We start from the raw sequence: 12,616 nt of genomic DNA on the forward strand, positions 1-12,616 counted from the left end.
GAAACCACACCAGTCGACTCAATGACAGACTTTATGATACATCGCGCGCACGCTAACCATTCAGCCATCCAACCCCCCATCCTCAAAGAACTAAGACACTTAAATTGACTCACTCGGTCAATTGTCTCTCTTTTCTGACATATCTTTGTAGGAAATATTAAAGTGTTTCTCCATCTATAAGAACTCATAATTTTAATGTAATGTGCAACAATTTGCACTTTCGTGTGCACCCATCCCTCTTTTGGAAAAATTCTGATTAATGCAACCGTTTCCTCACGACTTCCACTTTCAGTTTCATTTTCGTTATTTCGTAGAAATCAACTAGCCAACAATAAACTATCTAACAATTAGCCAGCCGACGATAACTATCCAACAGTAGGCCTAAGCCAGCCAACATTAAGCAATCCAACAAAAACCGACAATCAAGTTACCAACACAAAGGAAATTCGCAGAACGATCGTGTGGTGTTCTATTTCGATCCCGGCCTACACGAAGAGCACGCGCGACGCACAAAGCGATTTTGATTTTCTTAAACAGAAATCTCCTTAAACATGCGTACCGTACATCATTAAAAACATACATTATGCAAGAGCTAAATCTGATTATTGTAAGTCTTTATTTAGGCTTCAGATGTCATAGAAATTATAAATTAGATCTTTATTTACACAACAAGCACAAAATCAACTCTGTAGACCCACGGATGGCTTGGATTCGGCTTGGATTTAAACAGGATTTCGTTGATTGATTAAATTTTTTAATGGCGTCGTAAGCGGAGATTAACCGTTACGTTGACGTCATACTCCCGGAAATAATTTTAGATCGAGGCTAAATGATAGATTGTACGAAGCGAGGCCGCTGTTGAGCGAGGCCGCATGTCAGTCAATTTGATTGAAAGTTCGATATATACGGCCTTGATATTATGTTTAGTTGTGGTTAAAATGAGAGTTTGAATGTCGGTATTATACGCTCTTTTGTCACTTGCGTTTACAGAAAAATTATAGAAATTGATAATCATCGCAGCTAACATCACCCCAGTTGAATTGCAGCTCCATTGGATCACTGTTCGTGAGTTACGTAGACCTACCAGTTACAGTACAAGAGTACACGCAGGCTAACAAGAAGTCGGCTATAATTATGCCTCATTGATTTGGTCCATTCCTTTCAAACTTTAGCTTCTTATCTATATATTAAAAGTCTTATTTTTAATTTGTAGTAAAAATAAATGTGATACGAATTGAATTGCAACCCCGTCTCAAACCACAGCCATTGAAAACGTTACTTGATAATCGAGATTATGTAGGTGGAGTTAACGCCTGTCAATCAAACGATCGGAGACGGTGAAGAGAGATTTGACTCCTATTTCTAGTCAAAAATTACAATAGTGATAACTTTGTTCAGAATAAAGTAATTTGACTGAAATTTTCAATATATTCTTCTTTCATCATATATTTTTGAACTGTTATAGCAAGAATGGCCAACTCTCTATTAAAATATCCCATAATGTATCTTTAATATAAATCAATTTTAAAAATGCGACGTCGTGTTATAAAAAGCGGCGGCGACTCTCTTGCCCATAGCTTAACACTGAAAACAATACGCCGTCAATTAAATACGCATTATGTAAGAACTAAATTGGGATATTTAACTCAATATCTTTCACGGTCTTCGGCATTGCAAACAAAAATTAATGGTCAATTTAAATCGGCATTGGTGTTGTTATCTTACAGTGAACAATTGGGCTTCTGATATCCAATGTTTAAGACAAAATGAAAATTTTAAAATTGGCAAAGAATCGCGTGCTAGAATGCTTTCGGAGTGCCATTTGTATGAAGTGACTAGATGAACGAGGCAAATCATATCCAATGTCGGAGAATACTACCAGTGTAGACTGGAAATAACCATACGCCAAAGACTGTCATTCAATTGGGAAATCTCGCGTATTTCGTCGAACATAACCGATTAGAAATTACAGTAAAAACAGAAACGATTGAATGTAATTATGATATGCGTAGAGACTTATTTGTGTCAAAGAATAGTGATTTAGCTCCTTTAATACGAATTTCCAGTTTTCGTGTAATGCATCACCGGAAAGTTTTTCTCTATCGCTCTTTGAATATACGAGTATTAGTTCCTGGCATATTCATGGTAATTAGAAGAGAAAAAATCCCTTTTTTTTGTTCAAAGAAATATGTCGCCATAAAAATAACCTAATTACTAAAAATAGGCTACTTTCAATTTATCTTATTTAATGCCAGATTGAATAAACCCATACAGTTATTTATATTTAATTCAAATTGATTAACCATATCACGCACGTTATTTCACTAAAGAAACGAGTATCGTGCGATTTTTCTTATTGTATGCTTGTTCGATTAACCATTATGGTATAAACGTGGTTTATTGTATGCCCGGTTAATTTCCGCTCATGTAGTCATAATGTTCCGGGTTGATCATTTTCGAGAAATGTTTCGCAAGACTAGTATTTGGAGATTTCTATTAGGACATCTGTTGTTCGAGATTTGTATTTCGTTGTACATATATATGTGTGTTTCTGATGATTTTCATCAATAAATATTATATTTATATTAAAATACAATAAATCAAACAAAATACAGTTTACAAATCTGATATGACAGAAATCCGATTTGTAAAACAAATATCGATACAAATTGTAATCTTAGTGTACAAATACGACAACAAATGAATAAAGGGGAATTAATGATTATGAAATAAGAAGAGCTGTGTGATCTATAATAAATTACTGTATTCACATATCAATCATCATATTTCGTGGCAGTCACTTATCTCTTATGCCTGGCTATCTCTAATTATTCGCGCTTATTGTTTTCTAGCTATTGTTTGCCAGCTTGACGGTCGTTTATCGTCGGGTGGCTTATTGTTAGCTAGGTTGATTTTGGCGAATAAGATCACGTGTATTAAAAAGATTGTAGTTACTTATATAGGCCAGGTACTATATATCTCATAGTTTCGTTACTAAAGTACATGTAACTAAAAAGATGGATGATTGTCTACCAGAATATAACCGAAATGAAAGACTTGAAGTATTTATAGATAGAGTACTATATAGTACGGCCACCTCGTGATTTTATCCGACGAATGAATGAAGCGGTCAAATGGGTGGTTTTACATTTGCATAACTACAATTCGTGGCGATTTCGGTACGGGTATCCTTGTCACAAGGTACAAAAAGTTGTTAAGGTAATCCATAAAGGGTTTAATATTTGATTTTAACACGCCAACATTTTCATGTAGACGTATGTCGTCGCCCCTGTCCGACCGTCCGTCAACAATTGTTTGTGAACACTCTATAGGTCACAATTTTTATCCGATTTCAATGAAACTTGAAATATAGATTTATCACCCTAAGATCTCGGTTCCTGTTGATATTGGCATGCATCGGACTGTAACTACATGGATTGTGGCCCCTAATTGTACGAGAAATCACGTTTTTAGCTTGTGAACATTGTAGAGGTCACATTTTTTTTATTCGATTTAAACTTGAAATGTATGTTTATAACCCACAGATCTCGATTCCTTTCGATATTCGCGCATATCGGACCATATCTTCCTGAATTATGGCCCCTGATTGTACGACAAATCGCATTTTTAGCTTGTGGACCATATAGAGGTCACAATTTTTATCCGATTTAAACAAAAACGTTTGAATATATATCACCGTTACACCCTAAGAATTGTTGAGTTCGGACGGAAACTGACGGACAAAATGGCCGCCCCTCGTTCGCAAATAATGTCAAAATATTGTGTATCAAGGTTGTGGACCCTCTGGAGGTAACAATATTCATCTGATTTTGATGAAACTTGAAATGCATGTTTATAACCCAAATATCTTGGTTCCTTTCCATTTTCAAACATATCGAATCGTAACTTCCAGAATTATGGCCCCTGATTTTACGAATAAACACGTTTTTAGCTTGTCGTTCCTTTAGATGTCTCAATTATTATTCGATTTAAAAAAAAAACGTTCGAATATGTCACTGTGGACATATGTTATGCAAGATCATTTTCGACGTTCCAAAGTAAAAGTTTAGTGCTAAGACCACCTAAAGATAAATTTTAAATGTTCCTATTATTAGTTAGAACAGGTTTCACTTTAGTTTTTATATTTTACGCCAACATTTATTACTTTAAATCTTCCTAGTGCTAAAACGGAAAATGTGACCTTTTGACCTCTGGGGTCACAAAGAACAAAGGTGAATTTAGTAAGTTTACATCTTTATTGAAAGTGTGATTACTTTCGATCATTTTCAGCTTATTTTCATGATACAAAAATGACCGCGCATTCACTTTCAGTGCAAATGAACCCATTTGACCTTTGACCCCGAATATCTCGAAAACGCCCCAACGGCAGACTGCTTACCACCCCTAGGGATCGTATTCTACGCAAAATTTTACTCTACTGTGTGAACCATGGTAAATTTAAAACGGATTTCTTCGATTATGAACAAACTACTTAACTTTGGTTCTTATAAATTAAACTTACATGTGTGTTTGAAATCAACTCCCGTTAAATAAAATCCACTGCACAACTAATTATCCCAACGAATAAAAAAGTTCTCTCTTGAAAAATTGAATTCCCACAAACTTTGACACAGAAAAATACCAATATAGAAGCTGATTACGTCACTCTCCGGGAGATATCATTTCGTATAAGGGGTGACAGAATAGCAAATCGGCACTTTTACGACAATTCAAGTTTGGTTTAAGAAAAAGCTACAGTACAAATCTCGGCTCGGCATTGAGTTTGGGCGTTCACACACATATAACTGTCCGTATTCTTTTATTTTGTTGCCGACTTTTACATTCTAGTAAAATCTCTGCAAATTTTTATAACTGTACATCTTTTGAAATATTTTATTTTAATTATTTGATTAGCTACTCAGATGAGATAATTTTCTTTTGAAAATTGAGATCGCGTCATGTCTCGAGCGAGCGGCAGAGAATCCAACCAACATGACTACACGGTCCATATACTGAGCGCCATTGAAAACGCATCACTTTTTTTCCCAAATATTTTATTACTAGGTGGTTTTGTATGTATAATATTATGCAATACTATGAACTATTGTTTCACTCAATGCTAACACACGCAAAAAATATCGGCCCGTGTACACAAAAAAAATTGAACGCGATGCACTTGAAAAACCCAATATTCACGTGCAGCATTGTGTTTGAGCCCTCTAAAAGCATGTTTTCAACTTAATGTGCAGTACATGAACTGTGAAACGTCAATCTGTCAAAATTTGTTGTTGGACGTGTGAAGGAATCGAGCTATAGATGCCGAGACTTACTGAAAATCAACGGAATGAAGCCATGGGAATGTCCCGGGCTGGCATGTCTACACGTGCTATTGCCAGACACTTCAATTGTCATCAGTCCACTATTGTAAGGTTGGTGGAACGTGTTCGAGTTACTGGATCAACACTTGACCGTCAATGTCCTGGTCCACAACGCGTTACAACCCAGGCTCAAGACCGCTACATCCGGGTCACTCATCTGCGTGACAGATTCCGCCCAGCGACTCGAACAGGTGCAGCAGTCGTCGGAAGACAAGGACCAGTAAGTGCCAACACCGTAAGACGTCGTCTAAGAGAAGTAGGACTCCGTGCACGACGACCTTATGTTGGAGCTATCCTCAGGGATCATCACCGTCAGCGTCGTTTGATATGGGCTCAAGGACACCAGACATGGAGAAGAGTAGACTGGCAAAGTGTGCTCTTCAGTGATGAGAGTCGCTTTCATCTTTATCACGCTGATGGCCGTCAACGTGTGTGGAGAGGTCTTGGGGAACGTCTTGCAGACTGCTGCGTCTTCGAAACGAATCAATGGGGTGGGGGAAGTGTAATGGTGTGGGGAGGCTTCACATTTCATCACCGGACCGCCCTACATATTTGCAGGGGTCGCGTTAATGCTGTTGCCTACCGTGATGATGTCTTGCAACCAATTGTCGTTCCGATGTTTCGAGCGCACCCATAACTTCAGCACTTCCAACAGGATAATGCACGTCCGCATACCGCCCGTTTTAGTATGGACTACCGGGCTGCTAACAACATCAATGTCTTGGACTGGCAGACATGGACATGGCACCGATAGAACATGTCTGGGATGAGATTGGATGCCGTCTGTATCGGAGACCATAGATGCACACCATTGCTGCTTTAGAAGCTGCTCTTGTCCAAGAATGGAACAATTTGGCCCAGGCCTTCTTTCAAACATTGGTTAATTCCATGCGACGTCGCTGCACAGCGTGCGTAAGAGCCCGTGGAGGACACACGCGCTTCTGACATCTGTGTCGTACTTTTGGTTTTGACCCCTCTGACTTTGTACCGTTGATTACAGATTAAACATCCATAAGTGTACAAATGTGTTGTTTACTTGTTATTGATGTGTTCCCATTTGAATATTGTTCACAATAAGAAGCGAAATAAATAAGATATGTTTACAGGATCATTTTGTTATACGAAAAACTAAGTGATGCGTTTTCCATGGCGCTCAGTATAAATCTTCAGTTGATATTTTCCGTCGCCCAGCTTCAAACGATCGTAATGATCGCGCTTTGTTTTCATTGCAACACGTGGTTATCAAACTATCTGTCAAAATTAAACGGCCCCCCCTCAATAGCTGCAATGGGGTCGCCCAACACGTAACGAAATCATTGTTGTCGTCTACTCAGTCGAAAATACAAGTAAATAGTCAAATTTGTCAAGAGAGAACTTTTTCATACGTTGGGATAATTAGTTGTGCAATGGATTTTATTGGACGGGAGTTGATTTAAAACACACAGGTAAGTTTATAAAAACGAAATTTAAGAAGTTTGTTCATAATCGAAGAAATGCGTTTAAAATTTACGATGGTTCACACAGTAGAAAAGTTGGGTCTGGTTTTGTGACCATTTGATGGACCCCCCCCCTCCGCGCTGAGCCTCCAGACTACTAGAGGTCACAATTATTATCCGATTTAAAAAAAACGTTCGAATATATCACCGTTACACCGTAATGTTTGTTGAGTTCGAATTTGGTGAATATCGGGACAAAACTGCCGGACAAAATGGCCGCCCCTCGTACGCAAATAGTGTACTGTGTAAACCTCTGGTAAATCAAGGTTGTGGACCCTCTAGAATCACAATTTTGATCTGATTTCGATGAAACTTAAAATACATGTTTATAACCCAAAGATATTGGTTCCTGTAGATATTCACGCATATCGGGATCGTACCTTTCTGAATTATGGCCCTTGATTGAACAAAAAGTTACGTTTTCAGCTTGTGGTCCCTGTAGAGGTCACAATTTTTATCCGATTTAAAAAATAAACGTGTGAATATATCACCATCAGATCTTGGTTCCTTTTGATAATCGCGGATACCCGAACTTATCCTCCTGGATTATGGCCCCTGATTGTTCAAAAAATCGCATTTTTAGCTTGTGGGTTCTCTAGAGGTCACAATTTTTTTCCGATTTTAAAAACCATTTAAATACATCACCATTCCACCATAATGAAGGTTGAATTCGACTTTCGGGAAAATCGGAATGAAACTGCCTGACAAATTGGCCGCTCTTTGTACGCAAATTGTGTAGAAGTGTGTGGACCCTCTAGAGGTCACAATTTTTATCTTTATATCCCAAAGATCCCAGTCTCTTTTGATATTTGCACAGTTCAGGCCATAACTTTCTGGATTATTGCCCCTGATTGTACAAAAAACGTGTTTGTTTTTAGCTTGTTCTGTATGCATCTCTTGCAAATAGTGGGCGTATCCTGCCTGGCAGCCGCTGGTTCTGCATAAAATGGGCTATCGGTAATGAGACAGACATCGTGCAGTGTGCTACGAGTGACATTTTATCGTAACAGCGGTGCTATAGCCTACTCTTATTTCGAAATCCAACTACAAGGATTCCTTTACGTGCACGCCAAGCTGTATACAGTGCGTCGGATTTTTGTACTATCCAAACAACTGAACACTTCCTTTTCCGCGCGTGAAAGTCCCTCGGACCTTTTTTGGATACCACCTAAACTCCAGTTAGTAAGCCAGCTGAAAGGTGAGCCACCGTGGCTCCCCAATAGAGCAAGGAAGAACGGGTGGAAGGGGCCAATTTCAATGCCAAATAAGTTCCCCCGCCACACCCTTGAGTTCCTTTGGTGCGATATAAAAAAAATCAGTATGCAATTTAGTTCAAAACTGGCCCATCCATGTAAACAATAGGTTATTTAGATGGTGCGGTATGAGCGCCAATTTTTAGTAAGGTGCAGCACTGTAAAAATGGTGTTTTAACAGAACAGTTAATGTTATTTTACCACATTTTAGATGTTTGGAGTGTATATTTTGTTGTGATTTTCCATTTGTATATTGGGTATGAGTGTGGGGTTGGGTGAGGGGTGTAGAGTAAATGACATAATAAAATAAATATTTATTAGCGATTTATTGTAGTCGCTGTTGTTTTCCAGAGTGGATCTTTGGGAAAGGGAACATCAATACAAACCAATGCTGATGCTGATCTTTTTATTTTCTTCAATGATTTTAAGACTATAGAGAGTTTGATAGAGGCTAAACCAGATCTTCTTGAAAATATTAAAAAGTATATGATGCGTACTGACGAACAACCAGAGTGGATGAGATCAATAAAATTTATACGGAAAACAGATTTTCATGTTGAATTCAAGATCGACATCATAGACCTTGGATCTGTGGATGTTGATATTGTACCAGCTATGGATGTTATTTCTCAACATGGTAAGATTCATTTGTAACCACCCGGCAGTCGCGGTGGCTTAGTGAGTAAGATGCTTGCTTTCTGACCAGAAAGTCTCGGGTTTGGTCCCGGTGTTGGCCGAAAAGTCCCTTGGAGTTTTCCGGCGCGGTTTCCTCTTGTTAGTTGTGCAGAATGGGGTCTGGCAGTGACAAGGAACACTGTCTAGTCGTTCGGAGGGGACGATAATCGGGGTCCCCTGTACACATTAGCGTGCATATTAAGAATTCGATACAAGAGTAGGTCGTAGTGCCGCCGTCCGAGCACAATTTCCCTCATAGCACACTGTATGACATATGCCCGTCTTCATTAGCCCAGTCGATGTAGAAAAGTAGGACGTTAAACCCAAGTCCATATTATTTAACAACAGTCCTATAAAAAGTATCGGGGGTTGGATGTCCGAATGGTTAGCACGTGCACGCTGCATCATAAGGTCTGTCATGGAGTCAACTGACTTGGTTTCGATTCTCCGGTTGTACGTGACAAGGAGTAGGGTCGCCTGTCCAACCTCGTGGGTTTTCTCCGGGTCTTCTGGTTTCCGCCCACTGCTAAAAACCACTACGCGCAAGCGAATTCTAGAAATAAAAAATATTAACCGATACGTTAGTCCCGAAATGACCTAGTTTGTGTCGATTGGACTTAAATTTTATGGGCTGTTGAGCGCATAATTGCATGGATGACGAAGCTGCTGGTGGGTGTATGTTTCTTTGTCTGGCAACCTTTGTTTTTTCCTAATTTAAGATGATATGAATTCTCTGTACGATGAGATGATGTCGAAAGACAATCCAGATATCAGAGATCATTATTCAGCATGCCTTTGTGAAAAACAAATCAAATTAATTGGTGTAAAGCCAGCTAAAGTTAAAGACCTTATACGTTTGTTGAAATATTGGTACAAGGTAAATACTAGATTTTACAGAAATTTAATGACGTTTTCTGGACATAGACCAAGATAAATATTGCAGTGGTACATTTTGTCGAATTCGTTACAAAAAATTAGAGGTTTTCCGGCGAAGTTGTGGTTTATTTCTTACACGCACTATTATTGTCTTAGACATCCGTCATCATCCGCGGCTTTTCTCACTTTCATCTTCTTCTTGTCGTGATGGTGGAGGAATCGGAGAGCCTCGTAATTGGAATAGCCTCGGGCATCGGGCACTGGTTTTAGGTTAGAGTAATTTTGATTGTGTCTTTTATATCATTTATTATTTTTTCCACTGCTTTTTGTTCCATTAAACAATGATATTTGTATTGACCGCTTAATAATTGTTCTGTCTTGCAGAGTAACAACCTCGACTTGAAATCATATTTCTGTGAAGTCATTGGTTTGCATGTTCATCAAAAATACTTGAACAACGTGAATAACTTTAAAATGAAGAAAGGGTTTGTCAAAGCACTTGAATTATTGGCTGACTTTAAGAATCTAACCATTATTCCAGATGGATTTAGTCAGTGGTAGGGTAATTGAATATTTAATTATATACTTACAAGAACTGGTATTGGCCTACATAACTCGGCCCAACAAATGGGAAAGTTGTTTACATTCCGCCTCTTAGTACCCTATCTGCTCGACTGCCGCGACCGCTTAAAACGATAGGTAACTCCGACAGTGTTTACGAGAATATATTATCGTCATCCGCCACAGACGATGTTAACCGATTATGGGCAAAACGGATGCAAACCTAAACCGGCCAAATTTCACTTTGGTCAATCGATTAAACATTTGATCAATACTTCTGTAAATATAAATCATTAGGGTCGTATTCATTTTTGGATTGATGTCCATTTTGGCTGTGGACATTTCACAATAATGCTATTTGCAAGGGAGACTGATATTCTTTGTGGAGTTAAGTTAGTGTTTTGTAATGGTGCCAGTAATTGTATGATTTACTTTAATCATTTAATTACAGGTTTAAATACGATGACTTGTCAATTATCTATGTTGTTGATTTGGTCAACCCGTTCTCAAATACAGTTCCCAGGAATGCGCAAAGAAAAATAGAAGATACTGCTAATAAAACGATACATCAAATTGCACAATTTGCGAGTAAAACACACGATAATGTTGTTAAAGTCTGTCCTGAATCAGCTAAATATGGTTATCTTCAGAATGAATGTGTAGACCTTACAGAATACGAGGTAAGCAATTTGTGCCATTTTGTGGTATTATTCATGAGAGAGGGGGTTGCGATATTATATAGTCGTCTCTTATGAGGTAAGTGTCTAATCCATGTGCCTTTGAATACCCAGCTCTAAATGGGTATCGGTATGATATATGGTGGTGGTGTCAGCCCATGGATTTTGCGTAATCTTTGTCCTATAACAAAGCCATAGGCTTATTTATTTTAATACACGGTTGCGTCCATTTACTGATTTAGATATGTTGCATTGACCGTACAGAATACTGGGGTTTCATTAGGATTTGTGAACCTGAAGTATATTCCTGCGTTAGTCCCAAAAACATTGTTAACAAATCGAACTGAATAAGCTTCAAAATGTCCTTGTAAGACTTAAAAAAAAAATCTCATTCCAAGTACATTGTCGTCACCTCTAGCATATAATTTGTACGATCGTTCTATGAACGAAACGAGTTGGTAGGTTTGACACAGTTGTTATATTTGTTGAAACAATTGATTGTTGTATACTGAACTATATTAATACACCCCGTCCTACAATCTGTCCGTCAATTCAAAATTTTGTGTGAACTCATTTGAGTTTACATTGTTCATCATGGAACTTGGTATGTGAGTTTATATCCCCGAGAACTAGTGCGCGTTCGAATTTCAACACTGGAAACCAGTTCTTGTTTGAAGGCTGCCATTACCGAAACCTGAAAGTTCCAAGTGGGCGTATCTGCCGCCCCTTGTCAGGGATGCAGGACGGACAGCCTGGTAAGGATAGAGTATAGCCGTTCGGGTGGTCATAGCGCCGCTGCCCGGGCAAACTTTCGTAGGACGTTTAACCCCATTTCATTTCATTTCGTATCTGCTGTGATCGCCGCTACTGTTGGTTGATAATACTTATTTTCTTTTAATTTCAGAACAATGGTTTTTCTTTTTGTAAATCACTAATTAGTCTTGTGATTATTTTTCTGATAGCATTGTTTGCTTTGTATTGGGCCAACTGTGATGTCGGCTACATTTGAGGATCACAGTTTACCAATGTAACCAATTGAGTAATCCATAAGATATTATCAGGTAAACAACCTATAAAGCCCAAAACTGTCCAACTATAGTCTCTTATGGTCAGCACTCTTTTAGTTTCCAAGCACGTGTTTTATAGAATAATCTACCATTTAGTTTAAGATGTTGTACATCTCTATATTCTTTTAAAAAAAATTCTTAAAATAAATTTATTTTATCGGGCTTTTAACTGACTCTGTAAACAACATGGCCACAATTGTGTTGTTTATTTGTGATTACATTTATGAACATGTTATATGAAAGGGCGCACAATAAATATGCTGTAATAATAATAATAATAAAATAATAACTGTGGGTATCCTACTAGAAACATCAACACTGATTGGTATAGATCTGTATGTTAATCAGATTGAAATAATTGGTAATCAGGTGATAAATTTAGCTGTGCGGATTAGCAAAAATCTTTGAAAATCAAACGGGTTCTTCACATAATCCCTGTGTAACAATTTCAAGAAAGAGAATAATGGGGTTTAATATTGACTAGACACAAACTAGGTCATTATGGCACTAACATATAGTTCAATTTCATTACTCGCGTGCACGTAGTGGTATTTCCCTCCCTGTCGGAGGAAACCAGGCGACCCGGAGCACACGAGGTTGGACAGGCGACGCACAAGCGGGGAATCGAAACAA

The 12,616-nt window shown here is 38.2% G+C and overlaps 1 protein-coding gene across 4 annotated transcripts; it reads left to right on the plus strand.

Annotated features, from left to right (window-relative positions):
- The first annotated feature begins 2,945 nt into the window (after positions 1 to 2,945).
- LOC126820496 (2'-5'-oligoadenylate synthase 3) lies at positions 2,946 to 12,616 on the plus strand. Of its 4 annotated transcripts, none has more exons than XR_007679975.2 (6): positions 2,946 to 3,219; positions 8,479 to 8,764; positions 9,522 to 9,679; positions 10,063 to 10,240; positions 10,691 to 10,919; positions 11,821 to 12,616. XR_007679975.2 is itself a non-coding variant. In XM_050548514.2 (6 exons), the coding sequence occupies exons 1-6, from the start codon at positions 3,118 to 3,120 to the stop codon at positions 11,923 to 11,925; spliced, it is 1,053 nt and encodes a 350-aa protein (XP_050404471.2). In that variant the 5' UTR covers positions 2,946 to 3,117; the 3' UTR covers positions 11,926 to 12,616. The 4 variants fall into 4 exon arrangements, 2 of the variants coding, with proteins under 2 accessions (XP_050404471.2, XP_050404481.2); XM_050548514.2 differs by having other exon boundaries at positions 10,063 to 10,235; XM_050548524.2 differs by having other exon boundaries at positions 8,557 to 8,764; positions 10,063 to 10,235.

This window comes from Patella vulgata, chromosome 1, assembly GCF_932274485.2.
Source record: "Patella vulgata chromosome 1, xgPatVulg1.2, whole genome shotgun sequence".
NCBI lineage: Eukaryota > Metazoa > Mollusca > Gastropoda > Patellidae > Patella > Patella vulgata.

Coding starts and splice junctions, on each gene's coding strand:
- LOC126820496 (XM_050548514.2), top strand. CDS start 3,118: ATGAATGAAGCGGTCAAATGGGTGGTTTTACATTTGCATAACTACAAT. Junction 9,680..10,062: donor TGTTGAAATATTGGTACAAG/GTAAATACTAGA, acceptor TCTGTCTTGCAG/AGTAACAACCTCGACTTGAA. Junction 10,236..10,690: donor CCAGATGGATTTAGTCAGTG/GTAGGGTAATTG, acceptor ATTTAATTACAG/GTTTAAATACGATGACTTGT.